The sequence below is a fragment of the Callospermophilus lateralis genome, chromosome 1 (assembly GCF_048772815.1).
Source record: "Callospermophilus lateralis isolate mCalLat2 chromosome 1, mCalLat2.hap1, whole genome shotgun sequence".
NCBI classification, from domain to species: domain Eukaryota; kingdom Metazoa; phylum Chordata; class Mammalia; order Rodentia; family Sciuridae; genus Callospermophilus; species Callospermophilus lateralis.
The window spans coordinates 178,204,254-178,232,201 of record NC_135305.1 but is presented as its reverse complement, the minus strand read 5'-3'; the positions used below and the strand labels follow the sequence as shown (position 1 = coordinate 178,232,201).

General features: G+C 41.8%; 1 protein-coding gene across 1 annotated transcript in view; it reads right to left on the bottom strand.

Moving 5' to 3' along the window:
* Cacna2d3 (calcium voltage-gated channel auxiliary subunit alpha2delta 3) overlaps positions 1-27,948 on the bottom strand; it is an 870,922-nt gene that overhangs the window by 296,483 nt on the left and 546,491 nt on the right. The window contains exons 12-13 of the mRNA XM_076868261.1: positions 23,573-23,651; positions 11,697-11,830 (exon numbers count right to left, since the gene is read on the bottom strand). Of these exons, the coding sequence (XP_076724376.1) occupies positions 11,697-11,830; positions 23,573-23,651 (213 nt within the window). The remainder of the gene's footprint in view (positions 1-11,696; positions 11,831-23,572; positions 23,652-27,948) is intronic.

The following is a 27,948-nucleotide window of genomic DNA, read 5'->3' as shown; positions in this document are numbered from 1 at the left end:
CACCTGGCTAGGAAACCATGTTTTACACACGACTGACCTGTTTCGTAAAGAATTTAAAAATCACAGCAGATGCTTGAGACAATGTGGCTCCAGAAAGAAAGAACAAAGAGAGGGATCATTTGCTCTTAGCAAATGCCTACTCCTTCTATTCCCTCTCCCTGCTGAGGTGCCTCTGTATCTGCCCAATCAATCTCTCCTAGTTTGAGTGGGTTCCTTTTCCTAGAGCTTGTGTTTTCTAGGATATAAGTACATTTTGAATGACCTGAAGCAGTAGTGAAATACAAGGCAGAGATATTATAAAACACTAACACAGCCAGGTGTGGTGGCACATGCTTGTAATCCCAGCAGTTTGGTAGGCTGAGGCAGGAGGATGGAGAGTTCAAACCAGCTTCAGCAACTTATCTAGGCCTTAAGCAATTAATTGAGAATCTGTTTCTAAATAAAATATGAAAAAGGGCTGGGGATGTGGCTCAGTGGTTGAGTGCCCATTGGTTCAATCCCCAGTAAATAATAATAATAATAAATAATAATAATAATATGATTATTAGAGTAGCCTTTTGAACCTGGCTTTCTAATATAGCCAGTGACATAAGCTCCAAACTTCCACAATTATCTTTCCTAACTGGACCCAACCTTGATGTAAACACAAGGGTAAAGCAGACAAATCCCAGTAGCACAGACCCACACTGCCATTAAGAGAGATTGACATGTGATGTCGCAGAATACCACCAAGGATCTGCAGTGACAAGAAGGAGCCAAGAAGTGCTTCAGAGCCTCCCTGGGCCCTCAGGAGGTAGTGAAGCAAATGGGATTCCATGATCCCTTTCCCCAATATCTACCACGATAGTTCTGCTTCTCTGAATTTTATGCACTAAGGATCCATGGAAACATTTGACCAGAAAACGGAATCATTTGCTTGAAAATATGATAGCATAATGAACACTGTGCTGGCATGACACATGATCTCTTGGGCATGGATGGTTCGACTTCTACAGACAAGTTCTGTAAAGGACTCTACTTCTCAATTCTCCCTGCATCAATTTCCTTGAGGACCGGTTTTGTCCTACTTAGTGAGAATCAGTCCGTCAATTAGTATCTCCATCTCACCTCTCAGTGTGGGGATGTGAACCAAACAGTCCTCTCTATCATCAACTTGGTATACACGCTGAAAGATAAAGGGCTTATAAACATAAATGAAAATCAGGGGACAGTAGAGGCAATATAAAGAGCGCCTGCCTGGAAATAAAGTCAACTAGTAACAAGGAACAAGTCAAAAAAATATGGAATCAAGCTGGGTGCAGTGCATACCTGTAATCCCAAAGGCTTGGGAGGCTGAGGCAGGAGGATCACGAGTTCAAAACCAGCCTCAGAAACTTTGCAAGGCCCTAAGCAACTTAGTGAGATCTGGTGTCTAAATAAATTTTATTTTAAAAAGGGCTGGGAATGTGGTTAAGTGGTTAATCACCCTGGGTTCAATCTTTGGTATCAATAAAATAAGAAGTATGGAATTAAGTCTAGCCTTGCCTCAAGACATAACTACAAAGACATCCTGGTTCTAAGAGTCAACACATACTCTTTTTGACTTTTGCTACTTTGAGTTGGGAGTTACCCCTTGTAGACAAAGAATACTGAACAATCCAGGGCTTATGGGTCTCACCCAATTCTTTATGGCAGAGAACAGAATCTGGTCTTTAATTCATTAGAGACCATTGCAAGTCACAGAAACACAAAAGTGGAAACAATAATCCCCAAATCCCTAAATCTCTTTCATATTTAGCCCTAAGCTTTTGCACTAGTACACAGTCATCCATATAGAGTGTTAGAACATCGTTTCTATTGATAGTATTTTTATACCATTGGTTTGTAGTTTTGTAACACCAACACTGAGGAGAATAGAAAAAAAGGTTGAGCTCAGAATTTTAAAAAATCATTTAATAAAGAAATCTAGCAGCAAATGGAAGAGGAAAATATTTGCATGAATGTAACTAGTACCCCAAATCAGGAAGACACTCATATTTTTAGCATCAGCCTCTCCTGGCAAAATATAAGTAATTATAATAGTAATCTGTTTCAATGGAAATAAAGTACTGTAATATTTATAGTCTGTGCCAGAGTTATAATGACTGTGGGGCCAGAAGTGAAGTGTCACAGCATGCTCCACATGTTTTTAACACGGTTTCTAAAGGCTCTGGAGGCTATTAAATTTAATGAACCCATCTGCTATGAAATAGAGGTCCCAACATAATCAGTTTCTGCCATGCCATGTAATGCCGATGGCATTATCTGTTCCAAACCCAGCAGGACTGTTTGTGTTTCTCTTTACGTGTGTCTTTTTGTTTTGAAGATGGCAACTTCTTTGATATGCAGCGGTGTCTAGGGAAAATACTGTACATTCAGTTTCCAAGCTCCAGCAACATTGCTTACCAGGCCTTCAGCCCCCCTGAGTAATTGCTTCTAGGCTGTATGAGGTTGTAGCTTAACACAATCACCCAAATGACTCCTAAATGGCCCAGGTGCCATGCCTGGATGGGAAACCCAAGCAAATGTACCATTTATCAAATGCAAAGCATTTTCTCCAAGTTTAGACTTGGTGGGGGGTGAGGAGGAGGGAATACACGTCCAATTTGCAAATGCAACTAAATTGGTTTGGAAGTTCCTACAAATTGCCTTCCGAAATGCATTACTAGCAAATGGGAGGGGCAGCAGGGCTTGGTAATGAATTCTCATTATTTTAAATGGTCACATTCCTACTGTTTCTAAAAGATTTCTTTGCTTCCCTTCTGTGTGTCACTGTGGTTTGTGCAAACCTCCCCTGGAGGGGGTTGATCAGGCTGTGGATGCTTCCTGGGTTAGATACTGCTTGTACCCTGCAAAGCAAGTCGGGGTAGCAATCCCAAGCTGATTGAATCCCAACCGCCACAGCACAAGTCATTTGCTTACCAAATGGAACAAATTCCATTGTTAATGATTTCTATTGCTCTGCACCTAAGAGATAATGACTGTGCATGACTTGTATTCAGATAAGAAGCCTATGAATTTCAGAATTCTGGTGTTTGCTGTTTTGTCAATTAATACATGAGATCTTATTAGGTTAAACATAATTAATGTTGTTAACATTAATTCATTTATTTGGTCTTCACCAGGAAAGCAAATTGAATAGAACAGGCAAGCCAGAAACAGAATATTCTAACAGACTGGTAGCAATAGGCCAGGAGGATGGTCCCTAAAAGGAAGTTTTGTCTGCCTGATTCTAGAACCAGGCTTGATCCAAAGCAGCTTGTGACTCTCATGTGCAAGAATCCAAATTCAGCTTCTGTTCACAATTCAGCTTTTTGTTGAACTTGTCCAGACCTAGAACAGTATGAATCATTATATAATTAATAAAAAAAAAAGTGCTGTACTCATAGGTCCTTTTAATCTATTCATTGAAGTCTTAAATCAATTACATGATTATATTTGTTGCTGCTAGATTCAACGATAATAACTGATGAGTCAAACAAGCAGGAATCCCTTTTGCCTTAACTACCCAGATAATTAAGGATAATGAAGACTTTACATCATATTAAGCAAACTTAAGGGATCAAGTGTTCTACTTCCTTAGTATTTGGTAGAAAGAAATCAGTAGCATCATAGGTCTTCTGATTCTGAAGAAATAAAAAACAATTTCAGACTATAATGTAAGGAAGAGATCCAGACTTCTGAAAACATCAGGGATGAGCAGAAATATTATGAGCTAGTATGGACACAGATGCTCTAAAACTTTATCTGAACTTTATTTTATTGTTGTTGTTTTCTCTCTTTTTGTTTGGTTTTCATACCAGTGATTGAGGCCAGGGAGACTTAACCACTGAACCAAATCACCCAGCCCCTTTTTGTATTTTGTTTAGAGATGGGGTCTCACTGAGTTGCTTATCAGCTTGCTAAATTGCTGAGGCTGACTTTGAACTCGCAATCCTCCTTCCTCAGTCTCCCGAGCCACTGGGATTACAGGCATGCACCACTGTACCCGGCATTATTTCTTATTTTGAAACAGGGTCTTGCTATGTTGCTTAGGACCTCACTGAGGCCCTAAGTTGCTGAGGCTGGTTTTCAACTTGTGATCTGCCACTGCATCCAACTGGACAGAGAGTTTGCAGGAGGAGGTATGGGTGCATCTTCTTCTGGTATTATCTCTCTTAACCAGAGCACAGGGACAGAAGCTGTTGTAGTACGCAGCATTCTAAAATGGCCATCACTATTTCTGCTCCAACAGGTACATTCCCATAAAATCCCTTCCCCTTCAGTGTACATAGGATACTGCTCCCATAATTAGATTACTAATCAGCTGACTGCAAGTTAATGAAAAGAGAGATTAGGCCAGGTAGGTCTCACCTGATGGAAGAAACCTTTAAAAGGAGGTGAATCACCCTAGAGAGACACTCTGGCTAGTCTAGAAAGCAAACAGCATTTCATGACTATGTCTAGGGACCACACAGTAAGGAAATGCAGGTAATCTCTGAAAGTGGTTCCCAGTGAGTAAGAAAATGAGACCTTGGTCCTCAACCTCAGGGAACTGAATTCTGCCAACAATCTAAGGGAGCTGGGAAGAGAATTCTGTACTGCAGAGGAAACCTGCAGGTGTTGTGGTATGAACTGATCAATACAATCAGTTATAGGTATAGGTTATAGACCATAGGAATAAGATTTTGATAAGTGAGATAACAGAAATGATAGATAAATATGGGTGTGTAGGCCATAAGTTAACTAGAGTCTTAAGTAAGCATTAAATAAGTTACTAATACTGGTTTTGTAAAGCAATTGCTGTGGCAACACTACCTGATCACTTGTAACAGTTCCCTCCTTGCTGGAGTAGAAAGGATGGAGTCACTATGGCTACATGAGCAAACAGGTATGGCCATAGGGACTCCATCTCAGCTGTTCTAGACTCCACCTTAGTTTTTCTGTTACTGTCCTGTGAAGAGACAGCTGCAGGACCCATTTCTGAGAAAACAAGATGAAAACTGTTTGCTGCTAAATTCAAAAAAATATATTGTCTTCTGTACTTTGTACCCCACAAAATGTACTCAACCCAGGATATGGTGGTTTTGGTGACCTATATGACTTTGAAGTAGATTCTTGCCCCAGATGACCACTTGCTTGACAGTTGTGTAACAGCTGCTTAACCCAAGATGCAGGGGCTGGGGATATAGCTCAGTTGGTAGAGTGTTTGCCTTGTATCCCCAGCACCACAAAAAAAAAAAAAAAAAAAAAGAAGAAAAAGAAAGAAAGAAAAAGAAAGAAAGAAAGAAAGAAAACCAAGATGTGGCCAGGAAATACTGCTCTCCCACAGAGCATCATTTTCTAGGGGTGACAGTCCCTGGCCAGGTAAATAAAGCTCTCTACTTTGTTTCAAATTCGGACTCTGAGAGTTTTCTGCGTGGTCTCCCTATAAAACAAGGAGTCAACCTATAACGACCTGCAAGTCACTAGCTAAGGTTCAGCCATCCATACTGAGACTCTAGACACTCTGTGTTGTCTAGAGCAGGGCCGACTGGTTAACTGGCCATGGAGAATAAACACAGCTCTCTGGTGATGGTGAGTGTGTCTGTGGTCCTAGCTAAAAATCACAACTCTCAGATCCAATAGTGGCCCTCCATGTGGTGTCTGGGAAGACCATTTTCCCTCCTGGAGCATAGAGCTCTGGGAAGCTACAAAGAAACAACAGGACAGGAAACAGATACTAATTCCAAAAAAGGAGAGTCTGTTTAAAAACTACCCATAGCCAAGAACATAAATTCACGCTAGATTTCCAGAAGGAAATAATGATAGGTAGCATTTATTGCTTTATCACCATTTATAGGTGTTCGGCTCTTTGAGGCAATTCTGGAAGGCAGGTTTCATCCCGATTTTATAATGCAGAGAACAACACAGATGTGAAGTGACTAGCTTCAGGTGACAGAGCTGACATGGAATAGATGTGCATCTCAAACCTAGGCTTTTGTTTTAACTCTAAAATCAGTACTGTTAGCTCACAATCTAAGGTAGGTGTCTAAATATATATATAAAAAAAAATCCAGCATTACCAATAACACCAGATTATTAAAATGAAGTTTGTTTTACTCAGCTTTTTCACTCCTGTGACTAAAAGACCTAATGACCGGAACAATTATAGAGGGGGAAGAGTTTATCTGGGGGCTCACGGTTTCAGAGGTCTCTGTCCATAGACAGCAGGCTCCTTTCCTAGGGGCTCGAGGTGAGGCAGAACATCATGGCAAAAGAGTGTGGCAGAGGGAAGCAGCTTACATGAAGATCAAGAAGCAGAGAGAGACTCTAGACTCTCCAGATATAAAATATATACCCCAAAGGAATGTCCTCAATGCCCTATCTCCTCCAACCACATCCCACCTGCCTTCAATTACCACTCGATTAATCCAATCAGGCGGTTAATTCACTGAATGGGTTAAGGCTTTCATAACCCAATCATTTCTCCTCCAAATCTTCTTGCATTGTCTCGCACTGAGCCTTTAGGGAGGAACCTCACATCCAAACCATAACAAGATTGGCCACCAGCTTCAGTGTTAGGCACTCCAATCTCTTCTTATTGCAAGATGGGTCACACTAGGGCAAAGCTTGTTTGGGACAATCCTGTATGAGTCAGGACAGTGACAAGCTCAAGTCTTAGTCTTCTATTCTGACCCCAAACCGGTTGATGATAGATAGGTGGAGGGGTCCTGTAGAACCTAGGCCCAGAGGGGGACTTTGTAGAGATTGTGGCTTCCTGGTGAGAAGCAGCCATTGGAGCAGCCTTCTCCTGGGTACAGAGGAGGAAGGACCTTCACACATCCCCATGAACCCAATGCGCTTCTCAGCTTTACTGAAATGAGAAAGACTCTCAGGAAATTCTACCCAGGGACTTATCTGTCAGTTCTGTTTGCCAAGAGACAACAACAGATGCTTGGAATGCACAGCGACCATGCTATTTTGGGGGTAACCAGAATCTGAGGTTTAACCTTTATGAACATCAAAGGGTTCTTGGAGAGGCAAGATAAATGAGCTTTGTCACCTTGGCTTACCAACTGTACTCAATAAGGAGCCCCTTAAAACATTATTTTATCTTAAAGTAAGTAAAGGTGATTATGACATAGACTATAAATTTCACATAAAGGTTTTACCAAAACACAAGAGCTCAGAGGCAGCTCTTATGACCCCTGACCATTGGCCTCGACTCTTGCTGTCAGAGACTGTTTAGTGGAAAAGCTTGAGTGGTGGTGGTTTCTCCCTCTCTAATAATTGCCCCCATATAAACCCAGGCCTGTATAGAATTAAATCAATACAATAATTGAGTTCAGTGATTAACATAATCTCAAGCAAGACACTGAATTAATATGAAGCTTTACTTCCTTATGAGCTTATGTTCAGCAGGAGCCTCAGGTCCTATCTCTTTAGCCAGAATATCATCTATGAATGACAGACACATCCTTCTCTGCAGGTGTAGGATGGCATCTGCTTCTCATTACTGATGCTAATTTCGATGACCTGCTCAAGATGTTGTCAGGATTCTCCCACTATATACTATGCTAGACAGTGTAGACAGGATCCTACTGTACACCCACACCCCCACAGTTAACACAAAATCTCTAGGAAAGCTCTTTGAGATCCCCCAAAATATCCTGCTCATCATCAAATGCTCCCCCTAGATTTACCATCCATTGATAACCTTTGCCCTAAATTAGATTTTGCTAAAATGGTTACAAAATGGTGATTTTCTAACTCTTGATTTTCTAACTCTGGATGGCATGTCACACCCTGTTCTTTCCCACCCAATTCTCCATTAAGTTCATCTTTTTTTGAGTTTTATTTACCTATTATCAGTAAGAGCACATCCATTTCTATTTTATTCAACAGGTTATAATCCATTGTTGTCATTCTTCATTACGAGGTATAGCTTGTCCCAGATTTGATCAGCGAGAGACCCTTTATGATGATTCCTCTGTCGGCCATGTCCTTTTGAACATGACCACATTATTTTCAGGATATCCTTAGCTTCTGCTGCAAAATACTCCAGTCTTTTTTCTTATTTTTTGTGGGGGCAGGTTGCACTTTACCTAGTCAAGCCCTGGCATTAGTAGTTTCTCTGAAGAATCCTGATTCCCTTTAGGGAAGGATAATCTGGGTCTCGGATGAGTTAATTGCTACTTGGGTGCCATGGCTTCTGGCTCCTTCCAACGGACAGAGTTGGGATTTCACTCTAAAACCTTCAATCCAGTCTAATCTCATGGGAACCATCTGCCCTGTCTTTACCCATTTCCACAGTTGTTCAATCTCAAAATGCTCATGAAAGAGGATTCAGAATTGCTAAACCCATATTACTACAAACGAAGCCAAAAGAAGTTTAAATTTATTTGCAGTTTGTTTTGTCCTCCATTGATTGAGGGGTAGTCAGTGGATGTATTGTGTTCAAGATGTCTGAGATATCGGAATTTAATATTGTTTATTATTACATATCAAAGATTAATTCCAAAAGTTAGTTTCTTGTTTTGTTTTCTCTTTTTCCCCCTTTTTCTGGATAACTTTGTTATTCAATTGAAATATAGTGGCATTTGTGGTCTTATTTGCATTTAATTTTTAGATTTTCCTTGATTCTTGCTATCTAATTTTAATTTTTGAATGCACAGAACACATGCTTTCAAATGTCAAAGCTAAGCCAGACATAGGAGTACACATGTGTAATCCCAGAAACCCAGGAGATTGAGGTAGGCAGATCACAAATTTAAGGTCTCAGCAACTTAGCAAGAACCTCAGCAACTTGGTGAGACACTGCCTCAAAATTTTAAAAGGACTAGGAATTTAACTCAGTGGTTCAGTGCCTCTGGACTCAATTTCCATTACACTCCCCCACAATAATGGCAAAAAGTACATTCAGACCTGTGTCAATTCTTTCCCAATTCCTTTCCTTCTGTACCACTCCTTCTTCTTCTTCTTCTTCCTTTTTTTTTTTTTTTTTTTTTTTTTTGTCCCAGGGATTGAATGCAGAGGTTCTTAACCACTGAGCCACATTCCCAGCCCTTTTTAAAATATTTTATTTGGAGATAGGGTCTCCTGAGTTTCTGAGGCTGGCTTTGAACTCGCAAACCTCCTACCTCAACTTCCTGAGTTTCTGGGATTACAGGTGTGCACCACCACACTCAGCTCCCTACTACATCTTGTATGTGACTAATTCTTTTGGTTTCTGATTTATCCTGCCTATCTTTCTGAGAAAACAAGCAGATACATATACAACTTCTTATGTACTCCTCTTTCTTATAAAAAAGGTAGCCTGCTATACTTATTCGGGCATTTTACTCCATCTACTTAGCAATGTATCCTGGAAATCATTCCTTATGAACCAATGGAGGCCATTCTCACTCTTGGTTTTAACACTGACTCCGCTAGGGGTAGGTTTCAGTTTATGTAATCCATCTTATATGTTTGAACACTTAGGTAGCTTCCAATATGTGGAAATGACAAGCAATTCTTCAATGAACAAATCTGTCTGTATGTATGTTTTATATTGTTAGAGGTTCATTGTCAAGGTTAATTCTGAGTGGAATTTTCTGGGACAAGGGCAAATTAAAATCCTCCCTCCCCCAAAATGCCCCATTCTATACTATAGCACGTACTAAAGCCTCTCTACCCCACAGCCTCACCAACACAATGCATCAATAAGTTTTTAATTTCTGCCAGTCTGAAGGGTGAGAAATAGTATTTTACTATAGTGTAATTTTTATTTTTCTTACTGTGAATGAAGTTATGTAGTTTTTCAAATGTTTAAATGCCATTTTTATTATCTTTTGTGAATTGTCTTTTTGTGTCTTTTGCTCATTTTTTCTATGGTAATATTTGGGGTTTCCCATCAATTTTTTAAAGTTATTTATATAATAGGATTTTTAATTCTTCCATGTTGCAAATATGTTCTCCCTTTTCACTTTGCTTCGATACCCTAGGGCATGTTTTGACTTGCCAAAGTTGCTTTTATGTTTCGTTTTGTTTTTGTTTTAAGTAGTCAAAATTAATCCTTCTTCTTCTTGCCTCTAGATTCAGAAATCTTGGTTAGAAGCCTTTTCCCAAATTGAGGGCACAAAGGAATTCACCCAGGTTTTCTTCTGGTGCTTGTATGGTTTAATTTTTTACCATTTATCTCAGGATTTCTTTCCTGGATAAGCTGTGAATATTAGAATTAATTTTCTTTTTCTCTAATGGCTACCCAATTTCTACAAAGACATTTATTTATTGCAAAGCCCTTCATAGCCCCATTGATCTGAGATGCTGCCTTTATCATACACTAAATCCCTGTATGTAGTTCCGTCAGTGTTTGGACCTTCTATTCTACTGATCTGTCTCTCTAGATCCTAGTACCAGAATGCTTGTTTACATCATGTTATAACATAAAATATTTATATTGATAAATAGAATGACCAATCTGACACTGGGTTTACATATAAAAACCAATGAGCAATTCAGTTGCTTCAGTACTGGTCAGCTGTACTCCTCTTCCTTCCGGATTTTTATGGCTCACTTGATCACAGCAAACAAGAGGAAAAACTATCACTGCTGTTGTTATTGTCACTATCAGTAATACAGGGCCACCACAAATGGGACAGCTTAGCTATTTTGTTTCTATGATTCAAAATCAAACTAGGATTAGACTCTCAAACTGATATGAGTTCAAGGAATCCCCAGTTACCAAAGGGGTACTCTGCATTTACCTGTGGCCAGGTGCCTCTCCTTGGGGAAGGGGTGCATCTTCTTGACCAGGAGATACCCTTAGCTTGGAGGTCCTACTGTGTGTCTGAGGTAGCTAAGCTGCTGTGGCCTGGCTGGGGTCGAGGTGTCCCCAACATGGGTTCCCATACACTGTTCCTGCCCTTGATTTGTCTGCAGCTATCAGAAACGTGGCAGGAACACAACATCCCAGGGAGAGAAAAGCTGGTCCCTGGCAGCCATCAAGATCCCTCCAAGGACAGCTGTGTCTGGGTTACAGTGATTAATGTGATGTTAATCCCAACAAAAATGACAGCAGAGGGGTCCTGCCAGAAGGTTTACAATCAGCAATTGAAAAACGCCTCTCCCATCTGACTCATCATCCCTGTGAAAAAATCACCCTGAAATACCAAGAAGAGTGGCCAAGGAGCAAAGCCCCTCACGTTAAGCTCCTTTAGCCTCTTCCATCTTCTGCCTGGAATTCAGCTTTTGAATGAGCCCCTGATCAGAGCTCACACGGCGATGCTTCATCTCAGGAAGAAGACGCGACTTCAACCTCTGTGGTAGCTCTGATTTATTTTTGGAACCAACTGCATTCGCCTTCCAATTGAGACCTAAAGATGCATTGCCAGGCCTGGGCCTCACATGTAATGAGGGCTGAATCTAAGAACGTGCTTCGAATCTTTGCAGAAAGGAGGGGGATTGGTGAACAAGAAAGGACACATGCCAAAAAGTGACTTGTCTGAGCTGATCAGACACCTTTAGAAGCACATGTCACATTCTCAAGACATTGGTCACCAACCTTTCTTGCCAAGGCAAACAACACAAACCGTGCATCCAAACGTGGAAGATGTCATCAAACCCCATAATTGAGGAAGAATGATACAATAGCTCTTCTCTGAAATGAACACAGGGAAACTCTCTAATTGTGAGATGAAGGCCAACCCCAGCCTCATTCCCAGGGCCCAAGAACTCACGGTGCTGTCGATGTAAGCTTCGGTCCACACCACGTCATGCTCTTGGTCTATGACTTTGGGCCTGCTGAGCACATGGAGGTACTCCATGACATTTTCCTGCACATCAGCCAAGGTGGAGATCTGGGTAAAAAATCCTGCCAAAATCCAAGGGAGGACATATTTAGTACCACATAGGAAAGCCTGCAACAGGGAGCATGCATATGGGGTGCCTTCATGCCCTCTGGCTAAGTTTTTCCTTTTTAAAGTGCTAAATCTCCATATCCACCATCAATCCATTCAGGAGTAGTATGTTCATGTTAAAAAGTGTAATCAAGCTGGGTGTGGTGGTACACACTTTGTAATCCTCGCTACTGGGAAGGCCAAGGCAGGAGGGATTGCAAGTTTGAGGCCAGCCTCAGCAGTTTAGAAAGACTCTGTCTCAAAATTAAAAAAATAAAAAGAGCTCAGGATGTAATTTAGTGGTAGAGGCCCTCTGGGTTCCAACCCCAGCACTGAAAAAGAAAAGAAAAAAAGGAAAATATGGTCAAGCAAAGAGAATAAAATAAATCCACCAGAAATCCACCTCTCAGAGGTGGGGGCACTCTCCAAATACCATTTTGTAACCTTTTTTTTTTTTTCTTCATATTAGTGAACTCATTTCCCAGCCACAAGTATTCAAGACTATCTCATTTTTTGTAATTTTAACAAAAATAGTTATGATAAATTTTTGAGTGCTTACTAAATGTCACAACATTTGCTAAACACTCATTGATATACTTTGTCTTATTTATTTTATTTTTTTGTGGGAGGCGGGGAACTGGGTATTGAACTCAGGGGCACTCGACCAGTGAACCACATCCCCAGCCCTATTTTTTATTTTATTTAGAGACACAGTCTCACCGAGTTGCTGAGCGCCTCATTAAGTTGCTGAGGCTGGCTTTGAACTTGAGATTCTCCTGCCTCAGCTTCCCAAGCTACTGGGATCACAGGTGTGCACCAGCGCTGCCGGCTTCATTTATTCTTGATGACATGACATAGCAGAGATGACTGAGCCCATGATAAGGGTAAGATGACTGCGGTAGATGGCAAAGGATATGTCTTTGGCCCATGTTTCACCAGCGTCAAGCAGCAAAATACAAAAAGTGAACACAGGCCTAAGAGTGGCTTCATCTTTACCCTTTTATTTCTAGGAATTTTGCCCCTTGTATGTTTGAGGCTGAAATTCCTGCTCGAACCCTGATGGTCAGACTTGCCCTTGAATATGCTGGGTAGACAAGGTTTCTAGTCTGAAGAGAGTTCTCGTCCTGCAGAAGAAAATGTCACTGGGCTCCCGAGTGACGGGGCCCTGCTACATGCCTCTTAAGCTTGGAGTTCTATGGGCTTTTGCTGTGGGATAGGAAATGTTATAAAGGAGAGGAAGAACTGAGCACAGGCCTGGATCCCTGGGAGGGATCAAGCTTTTATGGAATATTTTCTCCAGCCTAACACTGGAGGAGGGGGGAGTAACAAGATGAGCAAGGTCCCTGCCTTCTTGGGGCCTGGCAGATCTGCCTAAGCAGTAACAAAATAGAACAGCACACATTAAACTAATGCACACAGCAGGGAGAGCCCATTGAATTCGGTTACCCTGAGCCAGGGTCAGTGTAGCTGAGAGCTGAGGAATGAGGACCAGTGAGGTAGAAGAGGGACTAAGGAGAAACCAGGAGAGCCAAACCAGAGAGGTCAGGCCCTTTCTGGAAACTGTTTTTAGCTCAGAATAGCTGGGGCAAAAGAGCTCAACAGAGGGTGGAAACAGGGTGTTTCTACATCAAAAAATGAGCAAGGGATTGGCATGTCCGAGCTTGGGGAAGAGTTGAGACTGTGTCCTAAAGGCACGTGATCATGAAAGGACTTTCAGCTGGGGACACCAGATGAACACAGATTCACGTTTCCTCCTCATGCAGCTAAATAAGGACCATACCTGCTCCTGCTTACCAAGTTAATCAGAAAGAGTACATGTTGCTGTGAAGCCAGATCTGTCACCGCACTTTGCTACAACATTTACAGAATCTCTTTGTGACTAAAACAAGACCCCGAGTAAGGAAACACCAGTCCTTCTGTTGTCCAGGAAGGGTCGAGACCCTCCCGGAGTATTTCCAAACAAAAGCCAGCTGGTTCGAATTGAGTGTGCCAACCCCAAACAGGTTGGGACCATGTGGCTTCAGGGTTCCTGCTGACAACTCTGCACAGTGCTCATCAGCATGCATTATCACTCCTCCCCGCCCCACCCTCCTGCACGGCCTGAGCCTGGCCCATTGCAGGGAAAAGGAGGCCCCCAAGGAAGACTCTCTGAGCGCCTGTTCTAGTTGGAGACCTGGAGGGAGTGAGGCCTATGAGTGCCCTTCTTGGGGCTCCCACAGTGCTCCTCTCTGGTCTCTCTTATAGGCCTGGGGAGAAGGTTTTTCAAGGGAGGAGAGGTAACCAGTCACACCCACAGGGGTCATCTTTCCATGCACAGCAGCTGCAATCAGTATTTGAATAAGAAAGAAAATATTTTGCCTCTTCTTTAGTAGGGAAACCTTGGGCTCTAAGCGAAGAGTCCTGACACAGAGGACAAGCTAAGTTGGTAAGAGGAGGAGGTGGTTCCATAGTTTTGGAGGAGGGGGCTTGGAGGCACATTCCACATGGTGGAATCCCATTCCTGTTTGGGATTCCACACCAAGGGTGCCGTGAAAGCAGCATCTCTTAGATGTTTGTCCTGGTGGTCTCTGCTTTTATATCTAATCCTCAAAGCCCACAGTAAAACTCTCGGATGCAGGTTTTCCAAAACAAGACCGAGAGAAAAAAGGGGATGGGAATAAGAAGGAGAATGGGAGGGACAGATCATTGGCAGAGAGAGACAGTGGGGAGGCAAAGCAATCAGACATTTGGAAGGCAATGGACTTGAGAAATCATTCTTACCAAGCTTTCTTCATCTTAGTCAAAGTTCTGAAAAAAAGTTACAGAAAGCTGAATTCCCAGAGCTACAGACCCTTAACCAAATGAGTTCCTGACCCTCCACGGGGATCACAGGAATCTCAAACTGACACATTCAAAAGCAACTCAAGGCTATCCCTCTCTGAGTTGGTCTTCCCCACCTCAGCAATGGCACCACTGCCCAGATAGATGAAAAGCATAAAAAATTACCTTGATATCCATCATGTCCTCAACCTGCCCCCTATCTCATTGACCAGTATGCTTCTTGGGTCCCATCTCTAACACGTATCCAAAACTCACTTCCCTCTCTCTCTTTCCACCACTTTCTCCCTACTCAGATTCCACTGTGCCTCACCTGGAGCCCAACAAAGCCATAGTCCCTCCCTGAACCATTTCCTTGTCTAAGCTCCTCAGAGGAGAGAGGGATCCTCTGAGAGTACAAAGCAGATCACTATCTCTGGCTATCCTCCTCCAATGACTTTTATTTAGAGTTAGAATAAAATCCAAATGACATGCTCCGACCTCCAGGACCCTCCCTCAATGAGCCCCTGCTTACCTGGGAGGACTCAACGCCTCCCTCCCTCCCCCTTATTCATGGTTTCAGCTTGTTTCCCATATTTTTTGTTCCTCTCATTTGCTAAGATCATTTCCCCACACAGGGTTTTGGCACTCACGGTACCTGCCGCCCAGAAGAGCCTTTATCCAGCGTTTTCTGAGGATGGTTTCTTTTTATTACTGCAGATGCAGTTCAGAGAGGCTCTGCCTGACCATCCTGGCTGAGCTCACTTCTTCTCACTTCACCCTGCCTCCTTTTCTTCAGAATGTCCATTCGTCGGTTGCTAGACTCGGACTTGCTTGCTTACTGTGTTCTCTGTCACTGGAATATTAGCTCCGTGAAATGTTATGAACAGCTGGTGCTACTCTTATATTCCCAGAATGGGGGCTTTGGGTACGGGGTGGGGGGCTCTAGAGTAATGCAGGAAGCTTCACGCAGGTCTTCCTGGGATTCACCTCGCCTATTTGCACTGGGATCTCATAACTGCACAACTCACTGTACTCAATGTATAAGGGAGGAAAGAAAAGCTCAGTGAGTTAGTAATGTATCTCAGGTTCAATTTGAACCCAGGTTCTTGGCTTCCAGAGCCACCACTGAAGGCACTGGCTCTTCCCATGATGAGAGAAGATGGCACCTAAGAGTGCCTCCTTCCCCAGGAGGGCGCCTCTCGTGGGCTATTTGTGTACTGCAGCTGGAAAGAGTTGAGGATAGATATGAGAAAACAGTTGTTGTCTGGGTTTCCTTAGTGATGTACAATAGTTAGCACCAAAGGTCTACTCCAAGTCCAGGACATAGACCATGGGTGCAGATGTATAAAAGGTAGGAAAAGCTGAAGCTATAAAAATGATATTAATAACATATGCTGCAAAGCTTACACAAATTTGATCCTGATGCATTAAAATGTAAAATGTTTCTGAAAGAGTCCCTATTTTTTTGTTTTTAAATGTTTTCATATAAGTTTTAGTTAACCAATGTATGGATGTAGTTAACGAATGATGGATAATAGGAAATCGCTAAGGGTTGGAATCTTTGGCTGTAACCATATACACTTCCCTTGTTTTCTCTGTGTGTTCTCTGAGTTGGCCCCTTTCCTCCTCTTTCCTTTCTTCTTCTTCTTCTTCTTTTTTTTCCTGTTAAATACTAGCTCTTGAATGTTTATTCTCTTCTCTAATGTGCCTTTTTGGACATCATATATCATGTAAGAAAATAGAATCAGCAATTGTTCGGTAATTACCAAGGAGTAATTAATGCTGAAATTAGCCACCTATTACAAATGGTCTACTCATTTTTCTACATAACATCAATTTATTTACCTTATTCCCTTGCAGAGTTCTTTCGGTGAACTCTGGGTTACAACGACTCCATGTGATAAACCATATGCAGCCTGAGACTCTGATGGCTGAGAATCCACCACCCTGACTTCAACATTTCTTGAGACCCTTGCCTAAAAGCTGCTTTGGCGTGGGATGCCCTGTCAACACATCGTTTGATACTCCGCTTTGAAATGACAACAGATTTGAGGACTCCCAGAGTCTGTCTGTCCTCAGCGAGTAGATCCTGCTGTCTACTCACATGGCAAGGCCCTCATTCTACCTCTGGTGTGAGGGATAGAGCTCCCTTTGAATGCTTGCAGAGACTTTTCCCCTTCTTGAGCAAGGCAGGCTGAAAACCAGAGAGCCTGTGTGCAGATCTCAGCCTCAGGGCCCCGAGATGGAAATGACATCCACAGGGACAGTGGAGGTAATACTGTGATTTTGCTGGTTTGTATCCTCTACAGTACTCTTGAAGGACTGTCCCACTGTTACTTTTCCTCTCCTTTCTCTCTGTTAGCATCACACACACTTATGACTGAAAAGCACTTCTTTGCTTAGAAAGATGGGCTATTAGTAAACAGCTTTCCACCTCCATATATTTTTTGATCTTCATAAAGAACAATCAAGGCCTTTTACATCTTGGGAGCCAAGGACCCCAAGTCCATGTTTTTGGAAAGAAGAAAGCAAGGAGAGAGTGATAGCTAGGCAGAGAATCTTGTGGTCTCCATGGGAGAAAGAACTGGACTCCTGAGTAAAGCTATCAGAATCAACTGGAGCTCAGATCTGGGCACAAGTCTTTCCCTTTGTGAATATTATTACATTGTAATCTCTAATTACTCGGTAGAAATGATATTAAAAGATAAAAAGAAAAAGTCAATACTTGAGAAGTTCTGTTGGACAAGTTCTCTAACTGTATCTCCTCCTTAAAATGGACACATTTTCATATATTTTTCTGATATCAAAGTTAATTATATAAAACATATATACAAGCATTAAAGAATAATCAATGGATGTACAATTCCCACATTCAAAAATAGAAGAAGGAGGTGGAGAAAGAGAAGGGGTGGGGGTGGGGAGAAGAAACAAGCAATCTAAGGTACATGCTTGGGGAGCTAGCAAGGTGGGCTTATTCCTATAGCTCTGTGGCTGTGCCTCCGTCACCTTAATATTTCCAATTGTCAAATGTTCAGAACTGAACAACAGCAATGCAAGGTGAGGCCATGCCAATTCCAGAACACACCAGCTGGGGATAAATCCCAGCTCTGACTTTATTAACAATGGCATGTCAAAGTCTTTCTCCCCCACTAGTTTTGTTTTCTTAGATTTTCCCTAATTAGGGGAAATCACCTAAGAGTCCTCTGTAAATCACAACATCTTTTTCTCCAAGGAAAGGCAGCCTCACCTTCTGGCTAAGAATTCAGGCTGAGGCTTTGGGTTGCCTAGGCCTGAATCCTCACTCTGTTCCCTGCTCGTTGCTAACCTGGAGCAACTGAGGTCCACTGAGGTCCACTGGCTAGTCTCCCGTGGCCTCACTTTCCATCTCTTTATATAGAGATGATTCTAAAGTGCACTTCATAGAGCTTTTACAAGGCCTAAGGAGACATGACACAAAGGTACTTTGTACCCTGTCTGGCACTTAGTAAGCAGGTTGTCATCCTTAGTTACCATTAACAACAATAACAGAACCATCTTCATCCCATTCAAATTCCCACGTTCTAAGGAACATAGACAAAGAACTGCTCAAATGTATCTGAATAGCTGCCATTTTTGCCTTCATCCACCAGTTCTGAAATAGCTACCACTTTTCTTCTACCCTCACCTACAACCATTCTGTCCTCAAAAAATTTGGAGTTATCTTTCAAGGAATGTTACACTTAGTGTGATTAAATATATATATATATATATAAAGGTTGGGGACCTGGACTTTCAAGGATGGCTCAGACCACCAGTTCTCTTTCAAATAAGGACAGAGTGACCTCTAACCCATCGAAAAGGAATAAATAAGCTCAGCAGACAACGAAAAGAGACTCGTGCACCATTTCCACTGGACCTATGATGACTGATTGGTTGAGAACCCAAACACAGAGCACCTTCTTTATTTGCACAGCTGGAAAACACTCTATTAACTGTGATTTTTGAAGGAGGATCAGCCAGTGCTTGTTTAAAATCTTGGCACACTGAACATTAGAGAAGGTCATCATGGCTTTATGAAATATATGGTCTAGTTGGCCCCTCTTTTCTGTTTTCCCAGTTCCCTAGCTTATGCAATGGTATGGATGCAGCACTTTAAATTCCACAAGCCATTCTACAGTGACAGGGATTATTTTAACATATTTAAAAGATCATGCTGTTTTGCCTCATTTGGGTTGGTTCCCTCAAGATAGAACCGACTTAATGCATAAAATGAAACAAACAGTTGAGCTCCAGGCCTCTCTGGATTTTGCTAGCGGATCAGAGGAGGCAGAAAACTCCTGTTAGGGGTCTGAAGGCCCCCCCCCCCAGATGCCCATTTCCACAGGAAAGCATCTAAGTCCGCTGGCTGGCTAATGATGTTTCCATGGTTACCAGAGTTCCAAGAAAGAAATTCTGCACAGACAGCAGGTCCTTGACCACTGATCCAGGGATGCCACAATGGCTCTAACCACTCTTGCTCCTTCCCAGGGTCGTTCTGTGGTCAGGAAGCTCAATCAGTCAACAGGTTTCTACGTGGCCTCTGCTCTGGTCCCTGAATGCTGATGCTTCATTTTGCTGAAGACCATGACTGAGTCAGGGGGAAACTATGCGAGGGATGGGGCTCTGGACCTCATGTCACTTGAGATGAAAAATGTTATGCTGCCTCTGTACTCTAACAATCTGAGACTATAAACAATGACTTAATTAATGACCAGGGGCGAATACTTGCTTACCGATGTTACGTGGACAAAACCCCATAACTGATAGAACGTGAAGCCAGGGTTTACACGGGCACAGATGACTGGAACCGAATATTTGGACGGCAAGTGCCACTTTGAAGAGAGTCAGACAATGACATTCTATTCCCAACACCCTTTAGAAGGAAAGCAGAGTAGGGAAGGTGAAAAGATTGAGAGGGACTGAGTCTAGGAGGGAAGGAAATAACTGGATTTGGACTGGAAGAAGGGACTCGTTGGAATTCAATGGCCCATCCAGCCAAGCAGTTACTATTACTTCCTTGGATTTTCCAAGGCTGTCCTCAGAGCTTATGAATCTTAAAGGCTATATTCTATAGCCAGGCCTTGAGTTGGCTGAATCGTCTTCAAAAGGATGCTTCGAAGATTCTTATAAACAATGACTAAAACTAAATTGTGGTGTAATATTAGTTGATTAAGACAAGACTTCAATTTGAATAATTCTCATCAGCCTGACATAGGCAGTGGTAAAAACAACAGCCCATGACTGACTAAATGCAAACCAGTTGATGAGAAGGGTTGCAATCTGGTGTGGCAGGAATAACAACAAAATTTTTCAAAATTAAAAAAAAAAATGGAAAGGAACCTTTTTTTTTTTTTTTCTCTCCCAAGACCACAGAATCAAGGAAAACTATGGGGGAAAGTGTAGCTCACTCAAGGTTTTCAAATGCCAAAGTTCCCCAGTTCACACGAGGGCCTTGTCACCCAAAAGAACTCTGGGATCTACCCAGTCTCTCCATCCCTTGTCTGTGCTCCTCCTATAATTCCCCCTGACCTGAAGCCAAACACATTACTCTCAGACAAACAGAATTGTTGATACCTTTCCTGGAGCAAAGCAACTAATAAAATAAAATAATTGTAGAGTGTGTTATCTTAGAGCTCCAGGGAAACATTAATAACCTTCTATGCAGTCCTTTGTTTTTAAGATGAGGAAATCCAGACGTGCTCAAAAGACTGTTCCAAATAGATGCAGAAAATTAAAGATAAAGCCAAGCGAAAGGCAAGATGGGCACAGGTTGACTCACCTGGCTCTGCACCTGCTTTCTGAGAACTTCCCACCCACCCCATCCATAGTGCTGAGCCCCTCAAGCACCTGAGGTTTTTCTCTGTGAGTTTACCATTGCCCTCACCAGATGTGAACTGGCCCAGGCTGGGAGATATTATCATTTTTGAGGGTGAAGAGGGAGACTTGAAGTCAAAACTTAGATTCGCTGGTCAATCTGAAGTGAAGGAAACATCAATTCTCCTTTCTAACAGTATGCCCTGTCCATGTGTGTCGCATATAGGATGGGTATGTACAACATAGGGTGACCATTTCTGGCTGCCCATGTGTCAAAGTAGGCAAGGCTTATCTACAGAGAAGAAGAAGAAAAGTCAAGAGGGAAAAGAAAAACAAATACATCCTCCTTGTCCTTCCTGAGACCAGAGTTTCTCTTCCCACTCAGGGTTCTGAGCCACTCCCTTCTCTTTCCAAAATATTCTTTTTTTTTTTTTTTTTTTTTTTGTAATTGTAGGGAGCAATTTGGGTTGCTTGAAACTAAAATAACCTTTTCTTAAGTCACATCTGGAGCTGAGATCTGCAAACTCTTTGCCCCTAAGTCTCTTTCTTCTACTAAAGTTCAACACTAAAACTTTCATGAAGGATGGTTTAGGAGACCTATACAAGACTATGTAAATGCAACAGGACATGTTCACCTTTATTAATAATCATCATCAATTTACTTATTTTGCAAACATCAAAGGAGCACCTGCTGTGAGAAATGTATGAGGCCAAGCTCTGTCAGAGCACACAAGGTAAAATTAGAATCAAAGGCTTCTCTCATGGAGCCTGTAGTCTCAGAGGGAGAGAAGACAGGTCCACAGATCTTACAAAGCAAGGGAATTCTTGGGGACACTCAGATACCAAGCACTGCCTACTCGCTTCACTTGCAGGGTCTGATTTCATGCCTCCAACATGTGTATTGATAGGACAGGATTCAGATCACAACTTATATATATCTGGTAGATGGCAGAGGCTAGATTTGAAATCCAAGAGTCTGGACTCTACTGCCATTTAGCCTGTCGTGCTTTGCCTACAATAAGAAATGAAAAGAAGTCCTTACTACACCATGAAGCCCTGTTAATTCTCCCCATAATCCCCAAATATTATTTCTGACACACCATAGGGAACTCATAAATATAAAACTCTTAACAGTGGTCATTGGGCACTTATGACTCTGTATTGAAGTAGGTTATTAAATTAACCCTTAGTTAATTTAATAAGAACCAAAAGAAGAACTGGATACAAAATTTTAGTCAAACAGAAGGAATCTATTTAAGAGATCTATTGTAGAACATAGTAATTATAATTAGTAAAAATAAAAATGGACTGTATACTTGAAAATTCTTGAAAATTGCTGAGAATAGGGTTTTTGTTTATTTGTTTTGTTTTTTGTTTTTATTTATTTATTTATTTATTTATTTTTGCTACAAGGGATTGAATCAGGGATGCTTAACCACTGAGCCACATCCCCAGCCCATTTCATTTTTTTACTTTGAGACAGGGCCTCACTAAGTTGCTCAAATTGGCTTTGAACTTGTGATCCTCCTGCCTCAGATTTCTGAGCCACTGGGATTACAGGCATGTGCCACTATGCCCAGCTGAGAATAGATTTTAAGTGTTTCCTCCACAAATAAAGGATATGTGTGTGAGATGATACATATATTAATCACCTTGATTTAGCCACTCCACAATTTATACATATTTCAAAACACCAGAGTGTATACCATAGGCATATACGATTTTTATTTGTTAATTCAAAAAATCTAAGAAAAATTATTAACGCATCTATATTTCCAGTATGAGAACACCAAGGCATGTTAAAATTAATTAATTTATTCATGTAGGCAGTTATGCCATAAGAATATATCTGACTATAAATCTGAATGACTCAACAAAAGTTTCATTTGTCACATATACTGTATGTCTAAGGTACTCTGGTAGGTAGCAAGGGCTAGGGGGAAAGGGCACCTGCTCCATGTGATCATTCAGGGATCCAGTCTGATCCACCTCTTAAATCCTTCAGCCAGAAATGGCTTGGGTTGGTTTCCCTCACAGCCCCCCAAATTGTCCAGAACCAGTTTTGAGCTCGCAACTCACAGGGCTGGGAATGATGAAAGGACTCAGGGGTATAGGATGTCTCTGCTATAGTGATTCACCCACAGTTACTCAACATAGTGAGTGAGGAGGCTGAACCACTCCACTCAACTATCTTCAAAATCCATCAACTATTTTGGGAGAAGTTGTTCTACATCTATTAATAATTAGAAACACCCAGAACTTAACCTAAATCTGCCTTCTTATATAATTTCATATGTAGAAGCTGAAATAGTCTATTTTATAGAGATGGGGTTATAAAATAGTCTATTTTATAGAATAGTGATTATCAGAGGCTGGGAAGGGTAAAGGGGCATGCAAAAAGGTTGGTTAACAGGCACAAAAATATAATTAAAGCCAGGTATGGTGGTGCATGCCTGTAATCCCAGTGATTTGGGAGGGTGAGAGAGGAGGATGGCAAGTTCAAAGTCAGCCTCAGTGATTCATTCAGGCCTTCAGCAACTTAGGAAGACCTGTCTTAAAATAAAATATTAAAAAATGGCTCGGGATGTGGCTCAGTGGTTAAGCGCTGCTGGGTTCAATCCCTGGTTACCCCCCCCAAAAAAAAAAGAAAGAAAGAAAGAAAGAAAGAAAGAAAAACAAAAAGAAAAAAAATAATGTTTTATATATATATACATATACACAAATATATATATATGTAAAATTAGATTGGTGGACTAAATTGTAGTGTTCTGTAGCACAGTAAGTTGACTAGACTATACTTAACAAAAATCTAATTTACCTTTTAAAACAGTAGGAAACAAGATTTCAAATGTCCCCAACACAAAGAAATGATAGATGTTTGAAGCAACAGATATGCTAATATCCCCAATTCGATCACTGCATGTTGCATACATGTGCCAAAACACACGCTGTACCCCGCAAATATGTGCAATGATTATTTGTCAATTTGAAAAATTGCAGCCTTGTCTGAGAATTCGCTCCTTTCTCTAGTGTGCTGCACATCCACAGGGAGGTGATCCAGAGCGCGGCCCGGCGGGGAGACCCACCTTTGTTGGCGCAGGCCATCCACTTGAGATTGTCTGCAAAGGCGGCCTCTCGTCCAATGAGGTAGGTGAAGATGCGAACCTGAAGGGAAGACAGACACACAGGGCTGAGCGCCACTCGCTTCTCGCCATCCTGTTTAGGCCGCGCGCACGCCGCACACACATGGGGCTCACCTCTTTAATACTCCACGCTTCCCATCTGTGGGAACATATTTAAGACATTTGAAGTACAGTCCATTAGAAATACATTCAGAACTGGGGCCTTTGATCTTTTGAGCCATATGGCACTGGTGGTAGTTGTGTTTTTCTGCGTGCAGCTCACGGCAGAGGAGAAGGGCTTGAGAGGAGAGACAGGCAGTGTCACAGATCCGGGTTTCCTCCACATGTGGACAAGGATCATGTGGGTCTGGAACGCATCCTCAGTCACTTTCCTCCTTCCCATAGGAAACTCAGGGCGTGCCCTTCTCGGGAATAGGGAGGACACTGAAAAAACCTTGACGTTTCCCCTCAATGGGGAGCACGAACTGCAGGCACCCTCCAACCATCTGTGGTCCTTGGCCTGATTTTAGAAGGTAATTAACTGGGGGCAAGAGTCTCAGTCTGTGGCCAGAAGATGGATGGTGACTCTCTTTAGTCCCTTTATCCTTTGGCTTCCAAAGAACCAATGTAAACCCCTGGACTCTTGTTTTCTAAACTCTCTCTCTCTCCCGAGGCTAGAAGTCTTTGGAGGGGATTCTGCCTGTCTTGGAAACAAGGCAAAGCAAAGATCCTACCTCATACAGACAAAACTGGTTGCCACAGGCTGCCCCCTTAGCTAGAGTTATTCGCTTTCCCTGTCTGGCTATTGTCTATATTCTGCTGGGCAACTCTGACTTAGGGGAAAACTGAGACCCAGTTCAGTAAAGTGATTTGTTAAGATGCATCAAGGTTTGATCTCAAGACCGAGGTTTTCTGAGATCCAAGGATAGTGTTGGGGCCTCCTCTAAACCTCCCGGAGACACTGGCTCTTTCAGTATAGATGATCCCAATCAGTTCCAATTCCCCGGGGACAGCATTCACAGAAGCCAGGAACTGAGTCCAATCTCTCAAGATCAGGCCCAGACTTTTTCATAAATCTTTTTTTGTAAATCTCAAAATGAAGCTCTTTAAAGGGAAAAATACTAGACTGATAAAACTTGCATCCCTCCTGGCTCTTAGCCAATGCAAGAAAGCATAAGAAATAGTTCTTATGAAATGAAATTAAGAGTCTATCTCTGTAGGCAAAGACCCAAGATAAAGTAGCCCATTTGTTTCTGAGTAAAGGTAGCTGTATGTGCCAGCCTCCTCTGCTGTCCAGATGAGGAGCCTTAGCATAAACTGAGATCTCTCTTGGAGACACAGTTAAAACCCCAGAAAATGCTTTGAATCACTGGCAAAACTTCTACAATTCTTGATTTAAAAGATGGCAACCTACTTGGAAAACCAGAAGGAATGCGCCAAACTTCAGATCAGACACGATTGCTCAAGAATAATTGGGCTAACAAAACCCACAATAATGAAAACCAGCACCATGACCCCCTACCATTATGACTATTATGGCTTCTACAATCAGTGCCATCCCGTGGGTCAGGTACCAGGCTAAGAGATTTATAGGCATTATGTTTATTTTGTTGGTTTGAGTTTCATTTTATTACATTTGAAGGAAGATCAGGATCATGCTTAATATTTCCATTTATGTACATTCCAAGTCTTCCAGTGGACTGACCTCCTTATCTGAATAGAAATGGTGTGGAAATGACTTGTTGCATCTCTGCCTATAAAATAAACATAATCAAACAGAACTGCATTTGTGCCCTGCGTTTTCCACAATAATGCCTTTCAACTGACCACAAAAGAAAAGGGATTTTTTTTTTTTTTACTTCAAAGTGGAAAATATTTGGGAGAGCAATTGAACAAAATCTATAGCATTCTATATTTTTAAAGTTTTGACCCAGAAATTCTAGTTCTAGCCATTTATCTGTAGCTGGGATTACAAAGAGCCTATGAAAACCCTTATGGTTTGGATCTGAAGTATATGCTCAACAGCCCGTGTGTTGAAAGCATGGTCCCCAGTGCTCAGATGAAGCTTTTAGACAATGATTGGACCAGGAGGGCTCTGACCTCGTCAGTGGATTGATCCACTCCATAACTGAATGAACTACTGGGAGATGGGACCTAGCTGGAGGAAGCAGGTCACCAAAGACATGCCCTAGAAGGGTTTATATTCTCCCTTAACCCTTTCTTTCTCTCTCTGCTTCCTGTCTGCCATGAGGTGAGCAGTTTTTCTCCACCATGTCTTTCAGCCATGATATTCTGCCTTGGAGCCAGCTACCATGGACTGAGACCTCTGAAATTGTGAGCCAAAATAAATTTGTCCTCCTCTAAGTTTTTCTTGTCTTTTCTATTTTGGTCACAACAATGAAAAGACAACAGAGACTAACCGATGTCAAAGATGACATGAGGTGGTACAAATATTGGAAAATGCATGACTTCTGGAAGCCCTAGAGTTCATATTTTAACATTTTTGCAAATACACAATGAATAAATCTGTAAGGACATAGGATGAACACATGTAGGAGTTAAAACCAAGCCCATAAGAGATGATAAAAGTATTAGGGTGTTTCTTAATAGCTTATTGGCTAAAAATTTAAGGTGCATTCAGGTGGTGCAATATCATGTAACCCTCTGTTTCCCCCATTATGAATTGGCAAGGGGAAAAAGGAAAGTTATAAGATATTGTATAGCAGAGAATTTTATTCTTTTTCTTAAAGGGCATTTACACTATTTATAATCTTTTATATTATTTGAGAGATCGGTCTTACAAATATATAAGCATTGCTTTAATGATGAAAGCTCATTTTAAGTGAAAAGAAAGCAATGGCCCTGCAATTTCCTGAATAAATCTGTCAGGACCTAGGAAGAACACATGTAAGAGTTAAAACCAAACCCAGAAAGAGATGAAGATGTAGAGATGAAGTCCTGGCCTTTCCCATTCTAACAAATGAGAAAACCTCTATGAGTAATACAAATGGCTCCCCGTTTCCCTCATTAACAGATTCTGTAACCTGATGGATTTTATTTCCAACCATTGAGGTTTCTTTCCTAAGAAGTGCCACCAAACCAACTTTCAATGGTTTGCCTTGAGGCTAACTGCTTTTCTTCTGTGGCAAGGAGGCTTAGCAGAGCCTGACATGGAGGAGTCCTGAAAACAAAGGTGCACAGCACAGACAAGTATGGGCAAGAGCCTCAGCACAGTTCAGGCCAAGACAGACATCGGAACACAGGAAAGCACCCCAAGAACCAGCCAGATCTTTGTACTCTTCATCCGCAGCCCCGCAAGGCACCACATTCATTAAACGTTGCTCAAAGGCAGGGATGAAAAATGTCTGCATCCACCTAATTAGTTCATTTCAATCTTCCATTTTGGTTTGGATGGTCTTTCTGTGTTCTACAAACCCAATTAAGCTTAATAAAATGTTGGGATGTAGACTTTCAAAGTTCAAAGTCATTTACTTTAATCTATTTAGGATAAAATTTCCCAAATGAGACAAACAAAAAACTCAATCCAGTTTTCTCCAAAAAGCAGATTACGCTGCTTATTAAAGTAGAGGCAGTTCCCATCAGAAACATAGAGGGGCACCATTCCCCTCAACCTATAGTGAACACAGAGGATGAGCTTCCCAAGTTAAAGAATCAGAGTCTCTCCTTTTTGCAGCCATTAGAATAGGCAAGGGAAGCAGGGTGCGTGTCCCATGCCTGTAATCCCAGCAGCTCAGGAAGCTGAGACAGGAGGATGGTAAGTTCAAAGCCAGCTTCAGCAATTTAGGGAGGCCCTAAGCAACTCAGTGAGATCCTTGTCTCTAAATAAAATACAAAAAAGGGTCTGAGGATGTGGTTCAGTGGTTAAGCACCCCTGGGTTGTTCAATCCCTGGTACCAAAAAAAAAAAAAAAGAATAGGGAGAGGGAAGTGGCCTTGAATGGGATTATAATAGGACAAATGCTTGGTCAAGGGAAAGGTGTTGTGGTCCAGGTGGCTGCCTTCCACAAGGAAGATAAAATCTGTGAAAGGGAGGAGCTGGGATCTGATCAACTAACAATGCAGGGGAAGTCACCAGTGAAGAGGAGGAGCCTCCCATCAACTGTCTGTCCAATGTCACTTCTGAGTGCCACATTAGGGACCATTCCATGAGGACAAATAGATTCTATCCTCATGGAGTTCATATTTTCTTGGGAGTGAAACAGGAATAAATGGCAAATTCATATTCAATATTTATGTGTTGTACTAAAAGCTTATGAAGAAAACAAAGCAAGAAAAGGTAATGAAGACTGGGTTGAGTTGGGGGAGTGGGGGTGCTGCTCT